General features: G+C 44.0%; 1 protein-coding gene across 2 annotated transcripts; it reads left to right on the top strand.

The window, feature by feature from the left end:
• The first annotated feature begins 768 nt into the window (after positions 1-768).
• Positions 769-22,396, top strand: LOC104309173 (ADP-ribosyl cyclase/cyclic ADP-ribose hydrolase 1). 2 transcript variants are annotated; one of them, XM_009910456.2, is made up of 8 exons: positions 769-1,174; positions 12,344-12,473; positions 13,229-13,364; positions 14,158-14,240; positions 15,952-16,028; positions 16,731-16,823; positions 18,562-18,648; positions 20,485-22,396. In XM_009910456.2, the coding sequence occupies exons 1-8, from the start codon at positions 936-938 to the stop codon at positions 20,564-20,566; spliced, it is 927 nt and encodes a 308-aa protein (XP_009908758.1). In that variant the 5' UTR covers positions 769-935; the 3' UTR covers positions 20,567-22,396. The 2 variants fall into 2 exon arrangements, with proteins under 2 accessions (XP_009908758.1, XP_054028266.1); XM_054172291.1 differs by lacking the exons at positions 18,562-18,648; positions 20,485-22,396 and adding an exon at positions 17,004-17,047.
• The last annotated feature ends 2,354 nt before the right edge of the window (positions 22,397-24,750 follow it).

Below are 24,750 nucleotides of genomic sequence, written 5' to 3'. Positions count from 1 at the left end.
TAGCTAACATTATTCTAATATTGCACAGAATCTTCTTTTTAGGTTTTGGGAGTCGAGTCTTAATTTACGTTGGCTTTTGCTAAAGTAGTAGAATATCCCTGTTTGGAGAAGGCAATAAGGAACTGACTTCCCTCTCATGGAAAGCACTTGATGCTTCGTTAGATGCTTTGACACAGCCTCAAACACTCACAATTTACACACTGGTCTTAGAAATACTTGCGACAACTAATCCAAGCTTATCTTTAAGGGGGACACGTTAAATACCCCATTCTGTGTGGATGAAATATGCTTTTTAGACTGCTGCGAAGTTGGTAACTCCCTCTGATAAAGCTGGGTTTAACACCTGCCGTTTAAACCACAAATGAATTTGGAGAAAACAGACCGGGCTCGTTTTGAGTCGTGTTTTACTCACACGTTTGCTGGAGCACGCTCCTGCAATGGGCTCTTTACCTGAGCAACGGCTTTGGCAGTTTTGTGAGTAAGCTCCTGAGATTCACTTCAGAGAGTTACCGCTGATTAACTTCGGGAAGGTGCACTCGGAGAAGCTGCGGCAAAGCCAGAAAGAGCAGGCTGGCAGTAGCGAGGCACTCACCTTCCCCGGGCGAGCTCTGAAAAGTCACTGCTCGGCTTTAGGAACGCCGGGCTTGGCCCGACCCGCAGGGAGTGGGTCCGGTGGGCAGCAGCTTCACGTTCTTCCAGCGCTGGACCGGTGGTCCCGGCTCTGCCCCGACGGAGCCCGGTAACGAGCCGCAGTCGGCTCACCACCGCCGCCCGGGCGGTGACCCTGGGACGGGCGGCGCCTCAGTCCAGCCCCCAGCGCAGCCGGCGCGACCGAGCCCAGGGCTGGGGGGCGGCGCACGGTGATAGCCTCGGCAGCTGTTTTCCCCCCGCGCCGGGCGAGCAGTTGTTGCTGCTCGTCAGGCAGTCCTCGCGGGATGCCGTTCCAGCAGGGCTCTGCCCGGACGCGGCAGCGAACCGTCCTTCTGGTAGGCATCGTGGTGCTGCTGGCCGCCCTCGTTCTCGCCGTCGTGCTGGCCTCTCTCCTGACTCACAGAGAGCAAGAGGACGGTCCCAAAATGCTGAAGTGGAAGGACAGAGGTACCACTAAGAATCTGCAGGAAGTCGTCCTGGGAAGATGCTACAACTACGTCACCGCGCGGTACCCTGAGCTGGGGTAAGTAGCAGTCTCGGTTGTGCATCAGGTGTGTGCAGTTCCCAGAAGAGAGCTGCCTGCCACCTGCACCCGGCCATGGCCTCTGGGCTTGTGGTAGGAGAGAAACCAGAGCGAGAAGCCCCAGCTCTCTGGCAAAAGGTACAAACTCAGCAGCTGGCCATACCCAAGTGGTGGCTTTTGAAGGAAACTACCTGCAGCACCAATGAAAGTAATCCTAAACCTAGGTCAAAACATAATTATAAATAGATTTTGCACCATCCTGTAAGGCAGCTAAAATAAAAGCTGGATTTGAACAGGTTTGAGTATGTGGATATGAAGCAATTTGCTGTACAGCTGATCTGCCAAAACTCCTGTAACATGGGACACTGTCTTCATGTAACCAAAACTACACAGTAGAAAGGAAAAGGAGAAGGTTCAGCACAGATTTATAGGGCAGGCAAAAACATTATAAAATTGTTCAGAAATGGCTTGGGTTTATGCAAAACAGATGCATTGGCATCTGGGTAGGACTTTGCAGTGACCACAGACAGCTCACATGGGGGGGGGGGGGGGGGTGCAGAGAGCTCAACAATGCCAGCATGGCAGCCCCAGGCAGAACCCTCACCCAGTGGTGGTCCTTGCTCAGCCCGTGCCAGCAGACAGTGTGACACTCCCAGCACCCCACCACTCCTCCGCTGCAGAAGAAGACTCCCTGGGCCCAGCTCTGCAACAGCATATAAGGGCTGAGAACTAATATTTTTATAGCCTTTGCCCTAGGGAAAGGCTGAGTGTGAAACAAGGGAAAAAAGCAATTGGTACCTCTCAGCTTCATGACGTTGAGTTAAAGAGAACAAAGCTGTACTTTGCTTGCATTTGGACTTTTCTTGGCCTTGTATGTCTGGTGCTGTATGAAAAAGCTGATTGGCAGCATTTAAAGGGAAATGAACACATGGAAAGTCATAGCCGGAGCATGTAGAGACTGAAATTCATGCTTTACACTAAACACTTCAGTGAATTTAGTGCAGGGGAGTGGGATTCTTCTACAAATAAAATTTAAGAGCTCCTGGACCTTTTGAAAACCATGTACAGTTCTAAAAGCTCCCATGAACTTATTAAAGCAGTATGCACTCAATATTGAAAACTGAAAATATTCTGCAGCCTAATAGCCTTTATTACTTATGTTTGTTTCTTACAAATCATGGTGCTAAAGTTGTGAAAACCACTTTTGTGTGAAAGTTTTCAGCTACTGTCACCTACATTTTCCTTCACCCCCCGTCTGAATCCATACCACAAATATGCTGGGAATAAGAGGTTATCTCAAGGTTATCTCAAGGACACCTTTTTAAAAATCACAAACCTGTGAATATAAGTTTTCTAAAAAGGTATTTTTACAAGGCATAGCATTTTGTGCTTTTCTTAACCTAAGAGTATTCAATAGCCTAATGGCTGTGACATCACTTCTAGTTTTCAAGAGAAGTATAGAGTCATAGAAGCACTTAGGTCCTTACAGATGAAATGAATTTGTATAGCAGGACCTTTTTTATCTTTTCATTTTAGAGATGAGCTTATCCAAGGCATTTAACACTGGAAAAAAGTTAAACACATGTTCATTTATGTACACCTGATGTTCCTGAACAAAAAATTAAACAGGTGCTTTTCTGGGAAACCAACCTGTGATTCCTTGTTTCTGATCCTGCTGAGCTTGGTGCAGGTTGCCACGTAACTGCTCCTGGTGCTGGTCCTTTCTAATAATGAAGCAGGTGCCCTTAGGACACATCAGAGAGCTCTGTCTCTTTCATCCCATGCTCTTTCATCATTATTGCTGACCTTGGATCTTGCATTGCATGAGATCTTTGGTGCTCTTAATCAAAGAGAAGAAGTAGGAACAGTGAAGTGCAGAAACTTGGACAAGATTATGAGCTGAGCAAGCTGTGCCCTGTACTCAGAACTTTTGTTACCACTACTCCCACCATGGGAACTTCACTGCCTTGGTTAGAAATCTTCTGATTTCCTCATAATTTTCTGCATTGTCTTGTCATACCCCTTTAATCTCACACCAACACGTGCATTTCTGTAAAAAGGTCTGCTTGCAGTAAACTCATGCATGCTTCCTCATCTTTACTTTTTTTATTAGAGACACTAAGTTTCCATTTTGATGATTTTTTTTTTTTTTAATAGGAGTTTATTTACTTCAGGAGTTAGGGAATGTGACTATTTACTACATTTGGGAGTGCCGTATTTCCAATTGGAATAGCTGGCTTGTTCTGGGGAAAAAATACGGATCTGGACTCCCTCTTGTGGCTAACAGGACGCTCACAGCTCTCATACGCTGCGGATTTCCCTTCATAGGGATGCGCTCCGGCGCGACCAGAGCAGGCAAGAGAAGTGGCGTGCACAGAGCTGCCTGCTCACCAGCTCCAGCCTTCTGCAGGACCAGGTCAGTTCCTGGTCCTGGTCATTCAGAAAAGCAGTGCTAGTCAAGGCCAGTTGGCACAGTAACTTACCCATTGCTCCTGATGATGGTTTTGGACCTTGATGTCTCCTGGGACAGATCAGGCAGTAAGGGATGTATCATTGAGACACACTGAACTGAGCTTTATCTGGAATTGGAATATAACAATTAGGCACAAATGGACAGTTATTAGCACTTCAGGACTTAGAGGCAGCGGCTACTGGTTCTATAGTTGGTCCTTCAAATGATTCTTCATGCTGTTTGAAGCTAGTTTCCATAATTATTTAGTTCTGCATGAAGTAATAGAGGACTGCATTTGGGGTTTATAGTCATCTCTTCCTAGAGGAAGCTCATTAGAAAGAATTAATTTTCTCTTTAGTGAGGGACAAGTTCACATGGCAGTGGGTAACTATCATTTGTGCTTGAGACAATTAATTGCCAACATTTATTCTCCTTGCTGAGAAAGTCTCCTTTGATTTTAAACCCAGAAACCAGAGGAATATAATTCTGTACTGGTCTTCTACACATTATTAAGTATTTGTTAATAAAATACTGTTCCACTTCAGTTTCTGATGCAACTTTATGCAAATGTAGAGTCATGCACAGTCAGTTAGATGCCTGTTTTCTACCTTCTCTCTGTTTACTGGTTTTATAGATTGGCTATACAGAGCAATGGCTGGTGGCTGTCTAAATCATAGCACCACCCTAGAATCGAATATATTAAATGCTTGGATGAGCAAATCCTAGACCTTGTTGCTGCTGAAAGAGGAATCCTGTTTCCTCTTACCTCTCCCCAGTTTAGTTCTGTAACATCTGTGAAGATGTCAGTGCGAACATCTGTGCTCAGACGTGGGATCATTCAGTTGTCATTGTATGGTTAAAACTCAAGAACTGTTTAACAGCACAGAGTACTGTGGGGAAATATCACTTTGCTTATCCATAGGGCTAGGAGGAATAGATCCTTTTCTTTCTATGATCAAACGCGAATCTCGTGTCAAGTGTCTGAAGTTGCCGAAGATGCGGTCTGTCTTCCCAGGAGGTGACCCTGAAAAGATGTATTATCAAGAAGCTCACTCACAGTCATGCTAAATCTCCCTCTCTTCCCTTGTCCTGCTGACACCTGCACTCTTGAAGCATGACTTACTGCATTTATGCCACATCCCAACAGTTTTAATTCCACAAAGAACCCCAACGTACTGTGAATTCATGTTATGGGGAAAGAAACAATCAAACCAACCAACCCCTCAGATGCATTAAGTCATTGTTTCTCTGCTATAAAATCCTTTTATTTGGATCATTCTTATGGAAGTGTTTTTCCAAGTTTAATACTAAAAATAACACTAAAAATACACCCTCTAATCAAGAGTTATGATGCTAGCTTAAATTTGTTCCCTCTGTATCTGTTGATGACAATGGCACTCACTTGGAAGCTTAAGTTGCAGAGAAACTACAACCCTTAGTCAAAATACAGTCCAGGTGAGAATTCTATCTTTCTAGAGGCTGCATCCCACTTCCAGAGCATCACTGAAAACACCCATCTGCTTAAGCAGCTTGGCTTTTCACCCAGGAAAGCTGAAATCCGGTCAGCAAAAAAAAATATGTGCTTGTGGTAGATGAAGTCTTCACTGGTTTATAGCTGTCACCTCTTGGTTCAGCCCTTCCTGGAAGGGTGATAAGGCTTAGTGTTGTTCTAGACTCACGTAAAATACTTCAGGAGCTATAAACCAAAGCGATAAGCACACCAGCCCTCAAAACCTTCTCAGTCCTGCGAGAGGTGAAGGACCAACGTGACAAAGATTTACCATTTGTTCCAGGCCACTCCTCATACACAAACACACAGCCCTGAGGTGCCCCCTGTGGAAATCTCACCTTGTACATCCTCCTTTTAGAGACCTCCATTCTCCCCACTTCTGCCATGGGGAATTTAATTGCTCTGCCCTTAGGCAACCTTTCCAGAAGCCTTTTCTCTGAGGCAGAGTTTGGGATCTCTGTCTCTTATGCTGTGTCATTTCCTCTGATGTTTTCTTTACTGGCTTTTGGACTATTTAATTAAGGAAGAGAGCAATACACTACAAAATCAAAAAAATCAAGTATGTCATTCTCATATTGAAAAAAAGTCAGTTACCATAAATGTTATGATGGCAGACACTTTGCAATAATGTAAGTGGGCAGTGAGAGGCTAGTGCACATTGGAGACACTGATTGACAGCTCTGCCATAATTTGTTTTTTGTCATCCTTTCCCTTGACAATTTTCCCTCTCTGTATTATCTTAATGCTACAAGCAGCAGACAGCACCCTCCTCATTGATGGCAGTGTATTGGCTGACCTCTCTGAATTCCCATTTGTCTGATTCTTTAAGCACAAAGACGCCTGATGGGAGATCAGAAGTGCTACAATTATAGGAATGAAGTTGGTCTGTTGTACTCACTCACATCCCTGTTTTCTGACTCAGTGGTCTGGTGACGGGTCAGGCCATCACCTGGCGTGAAGGACCGCGCACCCCCGGGGCTGGCCTCAGCTGCTGCTCCTGGGAAGTCCGTCTCCCGCGTGATGGCAGTGTGCTCCTTGCGCTGAACTCCTCCCACCCGCTGCTCAAACTCTCTGCAGAGAAGTCCAACCACAGCTGCCTGGGCTGGGCTTGCAGCGGCTCCGAAAATACCACTTCAAAGAAGCAGTAAGACATGGCGAGGCTGGAAGAAATGAAGGGACAGCAGAAGAAAACAAAAAATCGAAATATTTAGGGGGGAAAAGGTAGCAAAAGGATTCTGGGTTACCGAGGGTTTCTTGTCCGTGCAGGCATAAAGGCTGTTGTACATGGCACAGTTTCTGACGACATACAGATAGGACTATTCATAAGCTCACATGAAAAACTAAACTGAATACAGATGTGTAGATTGTACTGCTGTCTGCAGCCCTCACACATTACAGAAGAGGCAGAACTGACATGCAGGCAGAGCTGTGCCTGTTACATGCAGAAACATGGCTACACCATTTAGCTCCTTTAATATGCATTCTCCTTGTGAAATGTCTGGGCTTTTGCAGGTGAAGATGATGCCTTAGACACCTAGCAGAGTGTGAGTTGTTCTGATGCCATTAACCACGAACTCCTCACTGACTTTTTAAAGAGCCAGATTTCTGAGTGCTTCGGTGCATATTTGCATTACAGTTTTGGATTTTCTTATACAAATTGCAACTGCTGGTGAGGTTTGATCCTTGCAAAAGACAATTACATAGAGAGACTCTTTCTAGCTTTAACTTCAGAACCTCAGCACACAGCCACAATTGAAATATCTTGAAGACATTTCCATCTTTTAGGAAGAAAACTCCAGACTTTGAAAAGCTGATATTGGTTGCAGGGGAGACCACATATGACCAAGGAAGAATCTCTGCCTAGTAGAGTGATTCGAGCTGACTGAGTTCTCTACAAAGCAGCCTGGAAGCAATTTAGCATTTGCAAATTTCAAATGGGCCCCATACTTAGAGCATTCCTCTCAATTTTTTTTTGCTTGAAGAACTAGAGACAACACATTCCAAGGAAATACTGCCCTTCTGAAGGTGGTGAGCATCCAGTGTCGGTCCAATACTGAACCAAAAGCAGAACATTGTTCATGGTGCAACTGACATCAGAAGTGATTAAGCTTATCCTTGACATTATATCAATTAATCAAATTCAGTTGCGGATGAATTAGCTTCATTGTGCCCAGTTTAAAAAAAATTAATTAAAATGTCTATGTTAATAGTCCTTTGCCAGGTAGCCGAATGCCATCCCATTCCTTTAAGTGAAAGGATACTCTTCGAAGGTGAGCCAGCCCAGTGTACTGATATGCAACAGATAATGATGCCAAAGATGCCCATTCTTCTAATATGCACATTGAGGTTTGGCTGCTAGGATAGCTGCTAATGGAAATGTCCTTGGACCCAGCTTCTGTTTGATAGCTAAATGTGATATTCATATAAAAAGTACATAGACAGAAATACTCAAATTCTTTGGAAGGTACAACTTCTACCCAACTGTGAGGACAAATGCAGGATGTGCTTTGCAGTATATCTAACATTCAGATTTAATAAGGGAGTGTAGTTTAATGGTTATTTGTATCTCAGCCATTACTCAGTGCTGTGCTGGATGTAGTTTCTGTCTCCAAAAGGTGATGGCAAGTTCTGCAAAATTCACTTTCCAGAGAAAGTGTTACAGGTTCAGTTGTTGAGTTCACAGCAGATATCACAGTGCTCCTTCTGTTAGTCACTAGTTCAGCAGCATTTCCTAAATTCTATTAATTAAAAAAAATGTTGAAAGTGTTAAAAAATTAAGCATAAAATTAGAATATATTTGTTTTACATGTTACTGAATTTGGATTAAATAGTTCAGATTTTGTAGAAGGACAAAAGGGCTTAAAGATTTCATCATAAACAAAGCTAGCCTCAAAGGAAGAAGTCCAGTGTGCATAAAGATAGGATATTTGTAGATATGATGCAACCTCAAACATACAAACAAAAACCAGAGGAGAGTATGCAGTGTTGTACAAAAGCATATTTACTGTGGACTCCTGTGTCTTCATTAGGTAAATTTAATTAATCAGTAAACTAAAACTACCTTTCCTTTCTTTTGTAAACAATTCTTCTGAACCCATTCTGTGACTGAGAACTTCCCAGGGAGAACTTGGGAGCAGCCTTGAGAGTAGAGTTTGTTTCCCAAGCATTTTTTTTTTTGGCAAGGCAAAAGTGGTCATTTTGACATCAAATCCTTCTTGCTGGAATTTTTAGCATGCCAAGTGCTGGCAAACTTCTCATATAGTTTTTAGGAGGCTCAGAGCTACAGCAGGTCTCTACTTTATCTCTGTTCAATGTCAGTTAAATGCTGTACATCAGAAGAATATTTTCTTGCTGTGCTGTAAAAAGGGACAGGTGAAACAGGACAGGAGCGTCTACCTCAAAAGGTGTCTTCCTGGAGCTGGGATTAACAGGTCCTGAAGTCTTCTTTCTGCCGATTTTTTTTCATATATCAATCAAAATCACAGTTCTGCAAGACTGGTAATCTCTTTGAGACATGAGGCAAAACCTGTATATCATATGAGAGAAATAGAATAGAATAAACCAGGTTGGAAGAGACCTTCAAGATCATCGCATTCAACCCATCATCCAACACCACCAAATCAACTAACCTATGCAACCAAGCACCCCATCAAGTCTCCTCCTGAACACCTACAATGATGGCGACTCCACCACCTCCCCGGGCAGCCCATTCCAATGGGCACTCACTCTCTCTGTGAAGAACTTCTTCCTAACCTCCAGCCTAAACCTCCCCTGGCACAGCCTGAGACTGTGTCCTCTTGTTCTGGTGCTGGCTGCCTGGGAGAAGAGACCAGCCCCCACCTGTCTAAAACCTCCCTTCAGGTAGTCGTAAAGAGCAATAAGGTCTCCCCTGAGCCTCCTCTTCTCCAGGCTAAGCAACCCCAGCTCCCTCAGCCTCTCTTCATAGGGCTTGTGTTCCAAACCCCTCGCCAACTTTGTTCTGCACATTGGTCACAGCAACCCCATGCAGTGCTAGAGGCTGGGGTCAGAGTGGCTGGAAAGTGGCCAGGCAGAGAGGGATCTGGGGTTACTGACTGATGGTAGGCTGAACATGAGCCTGCAGTGTGCCCAGGCAGCCAAGGGGGCCAATGGCATCCTGGCCTGTATCAGGAATAGTGTGGCCAGCAGGAACAGGGAGGTCATTCTGTCCCAAGTTAAATTCTGGCAAGTAAAACATGTGAATGGAGCCTGACAAGACAGTGCAGCCAGAAAGAATGACTGTGCCTCCTAGAGTGTCTGCACTTTGGCTTCTTGTTTCTGCAGTGACTGTTACTGAAAGTGCATTTAGCCTCTGGATACAAGACAATAGTGAAAAAATAATTATTGTTATTAGCCCTTATTCACCTGGAGGTGAATCTGGTTCATATAAAGAGGTGTCCTCCCTAATCAGCTGGAGCTGCCCCTGTGTTGCAGACTGGTATAGTACAAATTAAATTCAGCATGAAGTCAGGATTGTCCTACTCAGCCATGTGTCTGGAGACCCTCCAGGCTGAGTTGTCTTGTCTCTGCCCCCAGGATCTTTCCACGTTTTCAGATGGCACTGTACAGTGGCAATACTCAAGCCTGTTTTAAATCAGACAGGCCAAGCTGCAGGATATCTGCAGCCCAGATAGAGCTCTGCAGCACAATTCACTTAGAATAGACCAGGTTGGAAGAGACCTTCAATATCATCGTGTCCAACCTATCATCCAACACCACCTAATGAACTAAACCCTGCAACCAAGCATCCTGTCAAGGCTCGTCCTGAACACCCCCAGTGATGGCGACCCCACCACTTCCCCGGGCAGCCCATTCCAATGGCCAATCACTCTCTCTGTGTAAAATTTCCTCCTAACCTCCAGCCTAAACCTCCCCTGGCACAGCCTGAGACTGTGTCCTCTTGTTCATGTACTGGTTGCCTGAGAGAAGAGACCAACCTCTGCCTGACTACAACCCCCCTTCAGGTAGTTGTAGACAGCAATAATGTCACCCCTGAGTCTCCTCTTCTCCAGGCTAAGCAACCCCAGCTCCCTCAGTCTCTCCTCATAGGGCTTGTATTCCAAGCCCCTCCCCAACTTTGTTGCCCTTCTCTGGACACGCTCCAGCAAGTCAACCTCCTTCCAAAACTGAGGGGCCCAGAACTGGACACAGGACTCGAGGTGCAGCCTAACCAGTGCAGAATGACCTCCCTGCTCCTGCTGGCCACACCGTTCCTGATGCAGGCCAGGATGCCATTGGCCCTCCTGGGCTGCCCCAGGAATGAGAAATGAGGACACATCCACCATGGACCCTTCACAGAGGAGTACTGGAAGAAGCTGGGGCCTGGAAACCTGCTGTAGTAACCACCTTGGTGGTATGGCTTCCCAATAACCATTATCATACATAGTGGTAATTTAGATCTTACTGCATAAATAGAGGCAAAAGGGGAGGAAAGCCAGGGACGTTTTGCAGTGGATTGCCTGCTCCTTCCCACTATTGATACTGGCTCAGGCTACTGTACTGTCTTCCAGTGTCCCTTCTGGACACACAGAGACAGTCTGGCCTCCTCTGTGTGTATTTTCCTTAAGGCTTATGGAGGGAAGGAAGAGAGTTCATGTCCAGATCATGAGGAATTGGCCAGGAGCTGACAAGTGGTTCAGGGCCCCGCAGTTTGGACATGGCCCGTGTAATACAAACAGCTCAACTCTTTGCATTCCAGTTCGGCTCTCTAACACCCAAAATGGAATCCGGTAGCAGGAATGAGCAGGATCCAGTTCAGTAGCAGGAATGAGACCACACAACTGTAGGGCAGATTAACTGGAAAAAATGTTTGGAAATCTTCAATTAATAACTTAATTTTTTAATCTCTTTAGAGCTCTTGAATCAAATTATACATCCTTCATTTTACGGAGTACCAACTGGTACCAAAGCTACAGCTGTGTCATGTACTAACTGATCCGTGCTATTTTCAGGGTCTTCTGAAGGCATTGGTTTCTTCAAACAAGACAAAGTCCATTCTTCAAACAGCTTTCAATGGGAACACACTGGGAGATGACTGCAGACTGTGAAGAGCGAGCGGATGAGTCAAAGACAGAGCAGCTCCATTCAGACATGCAGACAGCAGGATAATGCAGTCAGCATTAGATTTGCTTAAAAATGGGATGCAGAATCACTATCACTGCTGTATTAAGGGGGACTGGAACCATGGAAGCATGAAAAGGAAGAGACATGCACCTGTGGGGGGGCAGACTTGAAAACACATACTAGACAGACAACAATTATGAATTGCCTTAAGGCAAAGCTTTCACTCCACCTCCAGCACAGGAACACAAATGCCCTGAGCCATCCCGGAGGTTGTATTCTGAGGGCTCCGGAAGGCAGCATGGCAGTGCTTCAGTACAGAGGCGAGATTGCTCCTCTGCACTGGGGAACAGATTTCCTCACGGTGGCAGGAAAGGAGCCCTGCTTCTGTCTGCAGAATGGGGATATATTTCCTAGGCTGACCAAGCAGCATCTTAAGAAACAAGTGTGGCCAGTGAGAGCCAAAGGGCCAGAACATGTAATACAGTGGAGAATCAGGAGACTGAAAAAAAACACCCACTGGAGACCAAGCACCTGATCTGGATCTTGGTTATACGTGTGCAAATCAACTGTGGATCCCAACTCAGTAGTTGCAAATGAGTGCATAAATTAAAATAATACCAAGTCCAAACCAGACAGACCCTTGGTTTTGGTTTAGATAAAATTATGGGTACTATTTCTGTAGGGTAAAACACTGCAAGGAAACACACGGGCATATTTTTGTCTTACTGTACCTGAAAGCAATGTCTTTCAGCCCTGCTTTTGAAATGTAGAAGCTGCAGGCTGCCACATTTGCTTCTCCTGCTTTAGTATGAATAATGACCAAATTTGATCTTCTGATTGTGTGATATGAGCATTCCTCTTCCTATGGAACAAAACCAGAGGACATTCAGATATTGCAATAGCTAGCAATTTAAAATGTAAAAGAGAGAGAAAGATGTTTTAGAACTTTGTACTTAGTTTGCCAAAGATGCTCTGCTTTTGTGATGGATAATGCATTTCAATCCCTGAGCATAGTCAGAACTCTTTCAAAATCTGATCCGTAGTATGTAACTGTAACAGAGGGACATCCTTTCATAGCCATACACACTCGTAAACACTAATTAATTATATTTTGATCTTTTGGCAGAAATAAGGATTGCCTAAAAATATGGGACTCCTTAAAACATGCCTTCATTTACAAGAATCCCTGTAACATTACCTCAGAAGATTATCAGCCTTTAATGGAGTTAGCGAGCCACCCCATACCCTGTAACAAGGTAACAGCACTATGCGTGGTGGGCTGCTGCAGGAGGATTGTTGTGGGAGGGCTTCTTTGCACAGTGCTGTGAGTGGTGGGGTCATGCCTGGAATGATTGTCAGGAATCACAGGATGGTTTGGGTTGGAAGGGACCATCCCCTAGTCCAATCCCCATGCAGCCAGCAGGGACATCTGCAACTGAAATCTGCAGCATGATATTTTGCTTTTGCACTTATTGCCAAGAGTTCTGCAGTTAATACCTTCGGACCTCAGTAACCCTGTTCACACTGTATCCCTGGAAATCATCCCTCTGTCAGGCTTGCCTCAGGCCTCAGTACAGGAGTCATCCTGGAGATGTGACAGAGAAGTCACTGTGCCCTGAGCATAAGGCTGCCATGCTGCTGGAGGGACCGCAGAGCTGTTCTTCCACAAGCAGCTCTAGAGCACAGAATGAATTAGGCATATGTCCTATGAGAACAAGTCAAACCTTTGCTTTCAAAATGCTTTATGGGTTGAATGTGTCCATTTTCCCCCACAAAAAAACCCAAAACAACAACAAAAAAACTCCCCAAAAGATTTTGAAAATGGGAGCATGGGCTGCAGAAGTAGGAATTAACATACTGAGGTGAACTTGCAGCATTTCAGAAAAAGATTAAGCCTCCCTCATTATAATGAAAATGCTTTGGTTTTCTGCAGGGAAATGTCCTGACAGTATTTCCTGACCTATACTCTAGCATAAATGTCACTTACTAGACATCGTACCTTATTTCACAGTCACTCTTTTGGAGCAAGACAAATGACCTCGTTCATCGTTACACAAAATCCAATCAAAATTTCCTTACCTTGGAAGACACCTTGTTGGGTTATATGGCTGATAGGGTTTCATGGTGTGGAGATCCCTCTGCCCCAGGTAATACGTTCTGATTTTTTGCAAGACAAATATAAACACTGGAATTTCAGATTGTCCTTTTCTCTTGTATATCTGGAGCTAAACAATATCCTTTCCTCTTTTCTTGTAATTAAGTTTAAAACCTTAACTGTATTTCTGTCCCCTGTTATTGTAGACTGAAAGTAATACTTAGTTCTCAGGCTGATTTAAAAAACACAGCTTTGGTTGTTATTAAAACATCAAGTTTCTGCTTGGGCTAATGGTGACATCTAGCCCTCTTTATCTAGACTACTTGCTTCCTTCCTACGAGTGCTATGGGAGAATTTGCAGAACAAAAGTGTCATTCAGGAAGATCCTGGCCATAGGCCAGTCTGAGTGGTGGGAACAGCATTTAGGTGACTTGGGGGTTACTGCTGTCCATTCCTCCTGGGCTGGTGCTTAAGGACAGCAATCTTTAAACTCCGCTGGCATTACTGACAATGTTGGGCAATTTTTTGACTTTTTCTTTTCCCCATGCAATTGGACAGTATTTGTGAAGGGCCAACCTGTTTCTTGCATTGAAAATTACATGTTTTCCCTTCTCAGTTTTCTGAGAATTATTTGCATACAGGGCTTTCCACCTCCTCCCTGAAGCTGTGTGGGAACAAACAGGAAGATCCTTCTAATATGTACAAATCCCCTCTCCTCTTGTAGCCTTCTTGCTTTGGTAGGGGACAAGTCTTTTTCCCATTGTTAATCAGCTCTCAAAGCCATATAAGCACTACAACGATATTCATTCCAACCTTAGCTCTTCTATAAATGTATTTTTTCTCAGGAATCAACTATGAGTCTTGTCCAAAAAGAAGTGAATGTGAGGGCAACCCTGGATCTGTATTCTGGAAAATGGCATCCAAGATGGTAAGATCTAGAATAAATCTCCCCAAATTCATGGCTGCTGAAAGACACTGCCAAAAATGTGAGTTTGCAGACTAGACATAAAACATGGAATAGGAAAAATTCAGATGAGTTTTAGCTTCAGGTGCTAAAAATCATGGCACTGGAAATTTGCATTTCCAAGTTCCTGTATTTTATGTACAATATTTAATGTCACTGTGGTTTGGTATTCTTAATTGTGGACACAGATTGTAAGCCAAATCTAGAACAATGCCTGGCAGACAGCTGAAGTTGTGCAAATAATGCTTACAATAATAATCCTTAATTAAATTACAGGACTGCAGCTGCTAAAATAAAGTGCACTTGAGCATGCTAATGTTGAGAGCAGTGCCCACACTGACACAGAAATTTTGCAAATAGCTGTGAATCCCTTTGCATCCTTCTGACATAAGCCTGAAGATTGCATCCTCCCACAGTGGTGTCTGGCAAGGTTCCTATGATGTACCCACCCATAGCCACATGCCAGCTCACATCATATGAAGGAGGTCCTGCTAGTCTGAATTAAGCAGTTAGTCTGCCTTTGTTGAATCAGCACTAAGAAACTGCCAGGAAAAAAACCCAGCAACCTACTGCCTTGTATGAGTGACATTTTTTTTTAAGTCTCTTGAGACTTCCCCCTTGATACAACTAGTAGTAGATGACTGGCCCATTGGAAAACCACCATTCTTGTATGCTTGTGCTTTCACGTACATAAAAGTCCCTCTACTCACCATAATAAAAATTGGTTTGTGGGAAATCTCATGTGCATAAGTTTTCCAAGGTCAAAACAGTTTCTGTGTTCTCATCATTCCCCTCACTTCCAGAGTCTGGAGGAGAAACCACCTTACTGAGTCAGGCTTGCTCAACTGCAGGCTTTCCAGTCCAAGTAGATTTAAGATCTGCTAAAACTCTTGCTTATTAGATTAGAAAATTACACATAATGAAACTTTCCTGCAACTTCGCAGCTCCTGAGATCTGAGTCTGAGCCACAATTTTTTTTTACTTAAGAGGAAGTGGTCTAGTTGATAAGTACAGTTACCTGTGTTCAGCTTTTAAAAAAGTCTTTGTCTTACCAATGGATTATATATCTTGAGTGGGTACTTTATGTTGTAACCTTAGTAGTCTAAATATTTGACATGAGTGTTAAAGAAAAAAGGAGTGGTGATGACGTAATCCAATAATTTAAAGATCAAATCAAACAAAACTTTGTGATGAGATTTGCTAAGACCACTGGGGAGAAAAATTTCTAGCCACAAAAGAACACAGAGCATGAGTCACAGGCTAATGAATATATGATGGTTTGTGTGCACTTCAAATAGCAATACCTCTGTTCTGCTTTGTCCTTACCACCCGAGTTAAAGCAATCTGAGGACTAGTCCAAGTTACTAGAGCCCCATCAGGTGCCTGTAGCTGCTGGGGATCTGGAAAGCCCTGTTAAAACTGAAACCAGCAAAGTTTCTGTACCCTACAACATCAGATGGCAAGTTCATAGCTGACTAATGCAGCTTTATCACTGTTTGCAGTAGCCTTTAGAAGTTTGGGGGTTTTGCATTGACAAGTTGTGCAAAAGTAGTGGCCAGATCTTGTTTAGGACAAGTATATGGCATCAATGAGGTTACAGCAGTCTCCGCTAACCTTGATTCTGATGTGGCGCTGCTTGTCATGTCAGCATATAAGGTCCATTTGCTTTGTTCAGTTTGCAGAAGCAGCATGTGGTGTGGTTCAAGTGATGCTCAATGGATCAGTAGAAGCTGGAGCTTTTGGAAGCAGCAGGTATTTACTCAGCATGCTGCCATTGATCTTTCTGTGATGCCTGCAAATTGGTGAGCATGGTTTTGCCAGCGAGTCCCAGCGCAGAATGGGTTTTGGTGAACTCATGTAGGGGTCCAAACCACTGGCTGTTGTAGAGCTGATTCACCTAGCTCCTTCTATACAGTGGCTGTCACTGAAATCCTTCAGAAGATACACAGCTGGGCTGTCCAGTATGCTCTGACCACACAAAGTCATGTCATTGTTATAGTTCATTTGTTCATGTGACATATTTCTAACTGTTCATGGAGCTGACTGGATTTTACCCCTCCAGACTGTGCTTCCTTGGGTTACCTGTCTGGAAGTGCAGTCTTGAACAGTACTGAAAGATGAAGAATATGCTGGTCAGGGCAACAGCTATTTTCATTTCCCTTGCACCACACCAAATCAAGAGCAAATAAGCTGAAGAGGAGAAAAGGCACTAAAGATGGGGAAAACTTCGGTCTGTTTCAGTCTGTAGAGAGCTTCAAAAGTTCTCCCAGCAGTGGAAAAAGAATGGAGAGAAAGTGTTTTACAATGCGGCACTTAAATAGTGTATGAAAATCCATCGGCAAGGTTATCTTTGAGTATAACAGCAGCTCTAACAAGCAGTAGTATTTGAGGAATGTTGTATGTCTCTCTCAGATAACTAAGAATGCTTTGCTTTTCCATGCCCCATTCTTGCAGCATCTTTGGAAGCATTGAGATCTTTAACCTAAACCCAGAAAGAGTCTCTGCAGTACACATTTGGCTTATGCATGACATTGGTGGACCTCAAAGGTAAGTCACGCTGGTAGAAAATGCTGAGCAGTGTGTGAAAGACAGAGGGCACAGCTCAGTTCTGATGAGTGACTAACAGTGACACTGTCTTCAACCTGCTTGCCAGACCTGCTCCACATTCACTCTCCTAGCTGGAAAGAGTAACATCTGCACTGTTGTTTTCTGTAGCACTTTTCACAGGTTCTGCTGAACAGTTGCAGTTAGGACACAACATTCTCCTTGCTTTCAAGGGTCCTTTACGTTCCTGCCAACCCAGCTGAGCTCCACAAACTGTTATTATGGATGCAGCATTGTTGTCACAGAACTGGCTATATTTTCAGGGGTGAAAAGCTGAGAAGTATGTTTGTCCACAGGAATAGTATAATTATGCTGAGCAGAACAATTTTTGGTAAAACAATTTCAAATGCTGGAACAGGCTTCCCAGAGAGGTTTGTGGAGTCTCCATCTGTGGACATACTCAAAGCCCAAATAGGTCCTGGGCAGCCTGCTCTAGCTGATGTTCATTAGAATACATCATCTCAAGCAGTCCCATCCGAGCTAAAAGGTTCTGTTATTTCTAGTAATGAATCTGTAGTTTGAATCTTTACTGTGGAATTACTGACACCAGAACTGTGATCTTTAATCACATCTGAGCCCCTCTGAGTAAGCTTTTTCATCCCAATCAGATTCACTTGCAGGTTATCACATTTCAAGCCCTGAGCATCAGGCTCAGTGCCTTGGACCCCTATCATCAGAGCTTGTTCTGTGGTCCACATGGTTATTATGCACTACCATGGTTTCTCCTGTTCCTAAGGACCCCTCATGGCAGAGGGAGCAGCTTTGATGCTGTGGGTCAGGAAGCAGGCCATGATGTGCAGCACAGATCAGCAATGAGTGTGGACCCAGCAGAGCCCCTTGCTTAGACAGCCTCACCGTCTGACACGGTACCACCTGCAGTGCTGCAACACCACCCAGTCCAAATACCTAGAACTGCCTCTTTGCCACACAAACTGACCTATCTGTCCCAGCTGACAGGCACACATCTATCCTGTGGGCAGCAGGCCAGACATATTCTTCTGGCTCATTCCATAGAGGTTTGCTAATGAAAGAGACATTGATTAACCTGTATATTAGCTCCCCCAGACATAGCACTTGATCCTTTTTGCCATGATTTCCCAACATCACAAAAAACATCACGTTTCTTCTCAACGGCTTCAACAACCTGGTGCCCTGCCAGCCCTCTTGACACATCCCCCTCCTGTGCCAAGTTCACAGCAGCTGCATTTTTGTTTTCTACTCACACCCAAGGAAGGAGGGGCAGGTAGCTCCAAGAGTATGTATTCCTTTTATTTTTTGATGTGTATTCCTTGCTGAATCACTGATAACATCTGGCAAGTTCAGTGAACAAAGAGCTAGCCCTGCTTTCCACTAACACCATACAGTAGGAATTGGATTTACCCCAGTGATGCATTATTGCCCTGATGTGTCCCCTGTGCTCTGGACCAGGAGGTAATGTTTATCCTGAGGTTACATGTCTTCTTCAGTGGCTCCCTGTGTGTCTATGGCATGTGTCAGTCCTCTCACCACAGCCCAATGGTAGCCAAACCTCCACAAACCCAATGGAGTTCACAGCAAAACACTTAGCAAATAAGCTTTGAAAGAATCTTACCTGTAATAAAGGGAAGTGACGTCGGGTGGGATTCAGCTGAGCTTCTTGTGCACACAATAAACACAAGTAATAAAAGGCTGTTCTCTCCAGTGAATCCTGCTCAGGTCATTCCATAAAGAGGTTAAAAAGCATCTTGGAAGAACGAAACTTTAAGATCACCTGCGAAGACAATTACAGGTAATTACCTGCTTGTATTGGTGAAAACTTGCTAACATAAAGCTAATATTCTGTCTCCCTCTTAACTTAATCAAGGTTTACAGCAAGCCATAGCAGATTCCCCTCTTCCTGCCATCACATCCCTTTTATATGTCTGTCTGCATCTCAGGTGCTTCCACTTGTGGTGCAGACCGCATGTAGTCTGGGTGGGGGCTTGCTCTCTGCCCTGCCTTTGTCTTTGAGCATGTTCAGTCGCTTTCAGAGAGGGAGCAATCCAGCCTTCTTTAACAGCTTTCCATCTGACCAGGCTTTCACCTACACAAGTCAGAACCAAGTAAGGCAGCTTTCCTCCTTGCAGATAACACAGGATGTCAAGGACGGTCTTATCTGCTGAGATGCAGTTTGAGCTTACTTTCTCTCCTGCTGCTTTGTCAAAGAGTGAATCATGAGACAGGATAAGCATTATTAATTACTCTAATTCACCACTGTCAAGAGGGAAAAACAGGAGTCCAGGGAACAGAAGCCTGAGTTCTGACTTCTTTGAAATCTTTATGTACCTGCTGAGGAGATACAAAGGCCTGACACCCTTTATCCCTCTGTGGGTTCAGAGACCTTCACAAGTGTTCTTTATTGGCATTAGAAAAGCAGCAATGGTTCGGTATTACTATTATCTATCAGGAACAGCTTTTTAACTGAAAAAACTCGAACTTGGATAAGAATATTTCCAATGTAAAAAGCTATTTTTATAAACTACTGAGTTTGTGACATTAGTTTTAAATAAGGAAAAATTGGTCTGCAAAGGAGAAAAATGCCTTATCTGGTGATAGGGCTTTAATCATGTTTAGGTATCACTGATCTTGATCAATGGATGCTCTGCACACTGTGAAAAAAATTAAGAGAAAGTGGTGCATGAATCAGGCAAATGGTGATGCTAGTGTACTCACTTTCTCTTTGGGTTAAGTGCAGCTTTTAACCAGTGCTCCCAGGACCTATAAGTAGGTACAGGTTATTTGAGCCTATGATGAAATAAGCTCAAGGAGGAAAAGGAAATGTATAGCAGCTTAGATCTCCTATGGCTCAGTGCAAGGAATAACCTGTAACACATCATGAAGAGTTGCTGGCACACTTATGGCTGCATGTCACAACTCGCTTTGTAAGACAGGATAACAAGTTGGGCTCTTTGTCAGAGCTCAGCTAACACATTCATAAACAACCATGTAGAGCAACATGGACAATTAATTTTACTATGTTATATGCAGAGCAACATTATTCAAATAAGCAGTTTACATCTGCAGTAAACCTCTTCATGATGGACTATGTAAGTGAGCTTCACTCCCCTGCAGTGCCTGCAAGCAGAACCATGTGGGTCCCTATCAGCTGAGCATCTGTCTTTTCTCATGCTTTTGTCCATGTCAGCAATGTCTTCCTCAACTAAAAAAATAATTCATTCACTGGAATGTACTTCTAGCAAAAAAAAAAAAATCTAATCCTATCTGACATTGTTAGCAACAGCTTTCTGTTGTAGCAGTAGGGGTTCCCAAGGAGTAAGCAAGGTGGTGAGCTTCCCGCGAGGCAGCAACTGCCGTCTGTGCAAGAGATCTTACTTCATTGTTAGAATGACTTTTGTTATTGCAGTGTAGCTGACATGGTTTGAGCTCACACCCTCCTCTGCTCCATACTCACTTGCTTTTGTCCCTAGCCCCTACAAACTCCAAAAAAAATATCCTAAGCCAAGATGCCTGCTTGGTAAGCACAGATGTAACGTGCACCTTAACTTTCTGGTGGCATTGAGTAACTGTGGAATTATTCTGTTGTACTTGCAAAGTGGGTGTTAATTGGGTTTGTGTCTTGTCATAGGCCAGTTCAGCTCCTTCAGTGTGTGCAGAACCCTGACCACACAGACTGCAGACTTTGCACCAGCACCATGGCAAATCCATGAAATGGGGCCCTCCGTGCTGCAGGCGACTTTGGTTATTGCTGCGTGAAGCTGGAAAAGATGTGGCTACATAGCTTAGAGTGCTCAATGGTAGTGCCCTGTGTACAGAGTCCATAACCAGAAATCCTTGCTGGGATACTAACAGCCAAATAGCAGGAGATGATACTCTAGGTGTGATTACTGTATGCACCGGCACACAGATGTTCTGAGGAGCCAGGGCCATGATCAGTGACGGAGGGCAGATGCTTTGCCCTGATTTGCTCCCTCCTGTACAGATCCCCTTGTGCCCAGAGGCTCAGAGAGGGGATTGCCTCTGCACGTCCCTCTGAGCAGGGATGTGTGCACAGAGAACACTTTCCAGTGGAGGCAGAACTTGCTAGGGTCAGCACTCAACTTCTCCCCAGACAAAAGCAGGATAGGAAATGACTGGAGCATGCTACACTGTCCCTGCCTCCCAGCACAACACCCCCACAGGGAACCATTGCCTAGTGGCACAAGGTGTAAATCATGTTTCTCCTAGGGACTGTGACACTTCTGAGCATGCAAAGCAAGTGATATAAGAGGCAGAGTGAGTCTTACCTTTTAATAGGCATCACCGTAAGTGGCTCGTAAGAAAACAGCTGAGCTGAGCCAAGGAAAGACCAGAAACTATTCAGAGGGTTGCCAGAATCTGTGAAATTGGGTCAAGTGTGTAGCTGGGGAGAGAAAAGCAAGACTGACTCAGACAGTCCCATTAAAATCCTACTGGAATCACCACTACAGTTTGGATTACATTTTGTTCTTAATATAGGAGCACCTTTCATACTAGGTCCCTCCAGCCACAGTGTGACAGTCCACTGCAGTAGAGACACACATCAAAAGGTTGCCACAATAAGGAATCTTCTCCTGACCTTTTTCTGAGGTGAAAGGTGATGCCTTGGCATCTGCAATTCAGGAGCATGGACGTGCTGTAGCACACAGAAACAGCAGGGTTCATTGACTCCCCCTGATCTCTATTTTGCTGCTCTCGTACACAGAGCCGAGGGCAGTGTTTATAACAAACCAGAGATCTGAGGCCAGCCTGTGGCCATTGCTGTAGTGCCTTTGTGCAGTGCCAGTGACACTAAGAGAACAGAGCATGCTTTGCTACAAGTATATTGCTAAGGCATTACATTGCCAGTGTAGCCAGCAGTTGCCAATTCATTAGGTACACCAAGGTTTCCATGATGCCACAGGCAGAAGGTTATAATGCTGTTATAGTTTAGTGACTACCCAGAGCAAGAAGCATCCTTAGGTATCTACACAAGCTGGTATAACTTTGAGCATCTCCAGATAAACCCTTTCTCTGTAATACACAGGCCTGCACTCAGCATAGCTGCGTCCCAAGACCTCACCCATAACGTTTACATTAGGTGAAATGTATTTTTATTTGCATTCTGTCATGCAGATGCTTAGATGCATCAACATAGACCTCAGTACTCTCAAAAAGGTTAGTTTGGACAATAGGCCAAGAGTTTGTCTTCACGCTCACTTTTTTATCACTTCTGTTGTCATAGAAAATGATTGTAGAATTGAGATCTGCAATAAACCTGCTGATGTCAAATGTTGTTAATTCAGTTTCACATTCTTCCCAGCCTCAGACTGGACATGAAAATAAGCCACCTCCTAAAAGTAACTCAGAAATTCAACATGTGAAACTTTTCATACAGTGACTCAGTTGCCTGGGTCACAGGGCACATCCTGCTTGGACTAAACTCTCAATACCTCACTTTCTTATACAGACAAATCACTGTCTTTGTAGGTGGCTGGAAGCGAAACATCCTGTGTCTTTATCTTAACACAGACACCCACATGTGTGTGCGTCTCTCAGCCACATTAGTTAAGAAAGGTAATTGCTCTTATCAGTGGTGACATAGTAAAGTGTTAAGAAGCAAATCTGTTTTTGAAGGCTGAGGTGCACACTCAATACAGGCAACTGTGCTGGAGTAAATGACAGCTTTGTCACACAGGTGGCTGACAGGAATGTGGTCCTAGCCAACTGCTCTGTTTTCAAAAGTCTGTAGCATGAGATGGCTTTACAGGGAAGCCTGACAATAATGCAGTTAACTCTAGGGAAATAATGGAACTTGTGTCTGCCTGGGTCATTCTGACAGGTTGTTCTGCTGCTAAGAGAGACTGCAAATTTTGTGGGTTTGCAGGTAAAGTGTGCAGGATGCACTCAATTCTGTGCTGCCTGGATTTCATACATAGCACACCATGAGTGAGCTTACTTCCATCAAGCATTTTTATTACCCATAATCAGAGATTTGGAACACCCTGCAGGCAGGCTCTACCAGATTAGAATAATTCCACATACTATTGCTCTGTTGAAAATGTGTAGAATGAAAAAAAAAACCAAACCCCAAAACCAATACAAAGTCTCCCAAATTCAAAGAAAACTAAATACAAATAGTTATATGGGGGCTTTCCACTACATGGATGAAAATTGTCTTAATACAGTTTGAAATGAGTGGAGGTTTGCAAGAAATTTCCATTCTGATGAAGCTAACCTCTGTCACAACTTGTTCAAGGTAAATGGGACTTCAAATAGACATCTAAAATACAGAAATTGAGCTCCAGGCCCATAGCAGACTGCCCATAAAGCCAAAAGGAATTTGAGCTATTCTGTGATAAGGTGATATCAATGTTATGCACTTGCAGAACTACACAGTTGCTGGGAAGGCTACTTCTGTGACCCTATTACAGCAGTGTTGCTGCTTCCCCACAGCCCTTGGTGTACCTAACCTGACAAGGGCCTACAATTATTAAGCTTATTTTTGAGATTACAAAACAAATGAAGTACAGGGAGATTTGTTCTCCTTCCTAGCTACTGCTTGGCCTTGTGTGCTTACCATGAATCACAGTGTTTGATTTGAGACATGCCAGCCTCTCCTGGGGCTAGGAGGCTCAATAGGTTGGTGTGCAAATGGTCTGAATTCTACTTAGGCCCCTTGGCTGGCCCCAGGTAGCTGCACCCACACATCACTTCAGCCTCCTGAATCTCCCTGCAGTCACCCTTCAGGGACCACTAGCTCTCTCATTGCTCTCTCCTTGCTTATGTGTAAGGGTGTGAGTGAAATTCAGGACTATGACTTAAAATAACTGTGATTTAAAATAACAACCCTGATGAAACAAATATGAAAGCTGGAAACAAAAATGTAAACATGTGAAGAGCATTAAACCTTGCCCTCAATATATATATATTTTTACATTTTAATAGCTCTTTTTTTTCAAGCTGTGGTACTGCCCAAAATTCTTAGTTCCGTACCTGAGACCTAATCTATGGAGAAGGCTCTTTGCAGAAAGCATTCTAATTCCGTCTATATGTGCATTGGCAGCACATAGAGCAGCAAATCTGTGCGCCACTTGACACTGGCAATAGGGGACAGGTTTTGGATGGGACTCAACATAGCTACAGCGCTGCAGGGGTTATCAGCAGAGGCACGTATCTCTCCTTGCTTGCTTTGGGCTGTCCTTCATGTGTGTGCCCAATATAAAATTCAGTGATCCTCAGACATTACCTTATACGAAAGAGCAGAAAAATGAAAGCAGCATGCCTTCAGGTAGGAATCCCTGCAAAACAGGCTGCCTTTCAGCAACTCTGTCTTAATAACAGTATCATTTACAGGCTTAAGAACAAAAAATCATATGCTAAGAGGCAGATCCTTCACATTAAACACTTTGAAAGGAATAATGGAATGAGAATGACTAATCCAAAGAAAACACTTCACGTGTAAAACATGAAGACTGGTGAAAAGATAAAAACTAAACAGCATGCGTGAGGGACAGAAGCAAAACCACAGAAAGTACAACAGGGGCTGCAATAACAAAAGAAAAAGACATGTAAAAGATTTAGCTGTGTGGTTGGGCCACAGCAACCATAATGCCCACATAGCTATGACCATGGGGTGTACACATACCTATCCTCAAGCTGGAAGGGTTGGAGTCAGCACTTGACTGAGCCACAGAGAACCGTCTAGCATTCTCTGCTTTTATTTTGTTGCTTGTTGCTGAGTCGTAGTAAAATGATTACAGAAAGTATTCACAGGCAAGAGGCAGATACTCTACTACTGCAAACAAGCTCTGTTGTTACTAAGCAGAGGTGGGTGGGCATTGTGATCAAAACATTCATCTGCAGGAAAGTTTCAGGGAACCTCTCTTTCAAATAT

Source organism: Dryobates pubescens, chromosome 23 (genome assembly GCF_014839835.1).
Source record: "Dryobates pubescens isolate bDryPub1 chromosome 23, bDryPub1.pri, whole genome shotgun sequence".
Taxonomy (NCBI): Eukaryota; Metazoa; Chordata; class Aves; order Piciformes; family Picidae; genus Dryobates; species Dryobates pubescens.
Note: the sequence above shows the minus strand (reverse complement) of the source record. Positions and strands in the feature narration are given on the sequence as shown.